Here is a 2,347-nt window from a genome sequence, read left to right as displayed (position 1 = left end):
GATTCAAATTAAAAAAAAAAAAAAAAAAAGGTTCCTATCTTCACTGACCGTGAGAATCCTAGTAGAGGGGAAAAAAAAAAATCTCCATCTTACAGGGAAAACTGAGGCTCACAGGGCAAGGGACTTGTCCAAAGACACAATTGCTGTGAACAGGGCTCAAATCTGGCTCCAAAGCCAAACCTCTGTAACCATAACCCACGCTCAATCAGTCCAGAAGTCATCCGACCTGCTCTTTCCTTATGCTGACCTGTGAAAACGCCTTAGGAAAAGTGAGAGCACGGCAGGCAGGTACTTGGCAGCTCACAGGCCGGAGCACGTCCACATCTTTTGAATAGATGATGAAATCTATCCCAGTAATTCACATTTATATTTGAGCTACCCAACCCCAGGGCTTTGAAAACATTACCAGAAGCTGGTGTAAGGAAAGACAATATAAACAATAAGGTTGGATTCCCTTCATATTTAATAAACTCTAAAAGCAATAGGAAATATAATTTTTTTCTTAATGAAAAGAAACAGGTAATTTTGACAAAGTCAGAAAATACCTTTTTTTGTTGATCCCATCCCAATCTTTTTTTTTTTTAAGAGAAGTTCTCACCACGTTGTCCAGGCTGGCCTTGAACTTGTGATCCTCCTGCCTCAGCCTCCTTTGCTCGCCACTACCACTACATCTGGTTCTCCTATACTAGAATTTTCTGCTGTCGGCTGGACTCGCTCTAAATGAGAATGCAGTTCTGACCCTCATTCTAAGTATGTGCTCACATATATAACAAGAGCACAATCCCAGGGTAGCATCACCCTGAACACACAGCTGTTCCTCTCCACCTGGAACAAACACTAAGAGAAAGCCCACATATTTACAAACAAGATGTAACAACTCTCACAAGAAGAGTCTGCCCTTAAATAGGAAAACTACACATTGCTTTGTTTCAAAAAGTTACAAATTTAGTGCATGAAAAAACAGCAGGTAAGCAACAGGGCTGAGTCTGCTCTTGAACTGAGTGCAGGCCAATGAGCAGGTGCCAGTCTGGGAAGCTCTCTCATGGGGCGGGGAGGGAAGTGTCTTCACATCTCGCTCTGCTAGGCTCGGACTCAGTATCGCCTGTTCATCTTCTTGAACTTCTCATAGTGATAGTCATCAGTGGCCTTCTCATTAGCAGGGCGCTTGCGGTTAGGGGGCGACCCTGAGAAGGGAAAGCACAGGAGAGGCTGTTGGTTATGCTGGAACCCACTGCTAGACTCAAGGACCATGCCCATCTCACTCCCCACAGGCACCCCAGCACCAAATCCAGTACCTAAGTATGCAGTAAGACCTTAGGAAGTACCTGCCATTTATCAGTAACTTTATTTTTGCTCATTGAATTTTTCTAATTTTTGTTTTTACTGTAAATTTTTTTTTGGAGAGATTTTCACTGTAGGGCGCGTGCGCTCGCCAGACAGACAGAGAGAGACATAGAGACAGAAAGCGAGAAATCACCCCCCAGGGGGGATGGTCACGCCGCAATCCCTTCTCCTCCATTCTCCTCTCGGGATCTTGGGCACGCACGCACACGCGGCCGGCGTGAGTTTTAAGCCACCGGGTCCGGGACACGAACCGTGGTCGACTACGTGGGAATCCAGCGACATAGCCATTACGCTAACTGCTGGTTCCCTGTAAATTTATTTATTTATTTTTTATTTTTTTAAAATATTTTAAATTTTATTTACTCATTTCATTTTGACCAGAGAGTCACACACACACAGAGAAAGAGAGTGAGAAAGCAAGCCACCAGGTCCAGGACTTGAACCATGGTTGGCCATATGGGAATGTCCAGCGCCTTAACCACCACACCACCTGCTGGTCCCCCTGTAAATTTATTTTTTAAAAAAATGATGTATCCTGAGAGGAGAATGGAGGAGAAAGGATTGTAGTGTGGCCATTCCCCTGGGAGTGATTTCTCACTTTCCCTATCTGTCTATCTTGTCTGTCTCTCTGGCAAGCACACACACACCCTGTGGCAAAAATCTTAAAGAAAATTATGTATTTCTTCCATAAGCAAGTGAAAGAGAGGGAGCAGACAGAAAGATAGCATCTCCACAGGGTCTTGACACTGCAGTCCACTGCCAGCTTACATGGGCCCAGATCGTGGGTGCATGTAAACCTGGCACAGTTGGGGAGTCTCGAGATGCAAACCTGGAACCTCCACATGTGGTCCGTCTTGTGGAATGTAGCATCTTACCACTGTGCCACCACGTGGTCCTCAAAATCTTCCAATTTCTTGAGCCTACTGTTTGTTTTTATTTTTTAGATTTGTTTAATTTTGGGAACCAGCAGTTAGCGTAATGGCTATATCTCTGGACTCCCATG

General features: G+C 44.6%; 1 protein-coding gene across 1 annotated transcript in view; it reads right to left on the bottom strand.

The window, feature by feature from the left end:
* Positions 1-445: 445 nt before the first annotated feature.
* Positions 446-2,347, bottom strand: part of CUNH9orf78 (chromosome unknown C9orf78 homolog) — a 9,650-nt gene continuing 7,748 nt past the window's right edge. Inside the window, exon 9 of the mRNA XM_006166079.3 lies at positions 446-1,184. Within this exon, the coding sequence (XP_006166141.2) occupies positions 1,093-1,184 (92 nt within the window). The 3' untranslated portion in view covers positions 446-1,092. The remainder of the gene's footprint in view (positions 1,185-2,347) is intronic.

This window comes from Tupaia chinensis, unplaced genomic scaffold (genome assembly GCF_000334495.1).
Source record: "Tupaia chinensis unplaced genomic scaffold, TupChi_1.0 Scaffold144168_1, whole genome shotgun sequence".
Taxonomy (NCBI): Eukaryota; Metazoa; Chordata; class Mammalia; order Scandentia; family Tupaiidae; genus Tupaia; species Tupaia belangeri.
Note: the sequence above shows the minus strand (reverse complement) of the source record. Positions and strands in the feature narration are given on the sequence as shown.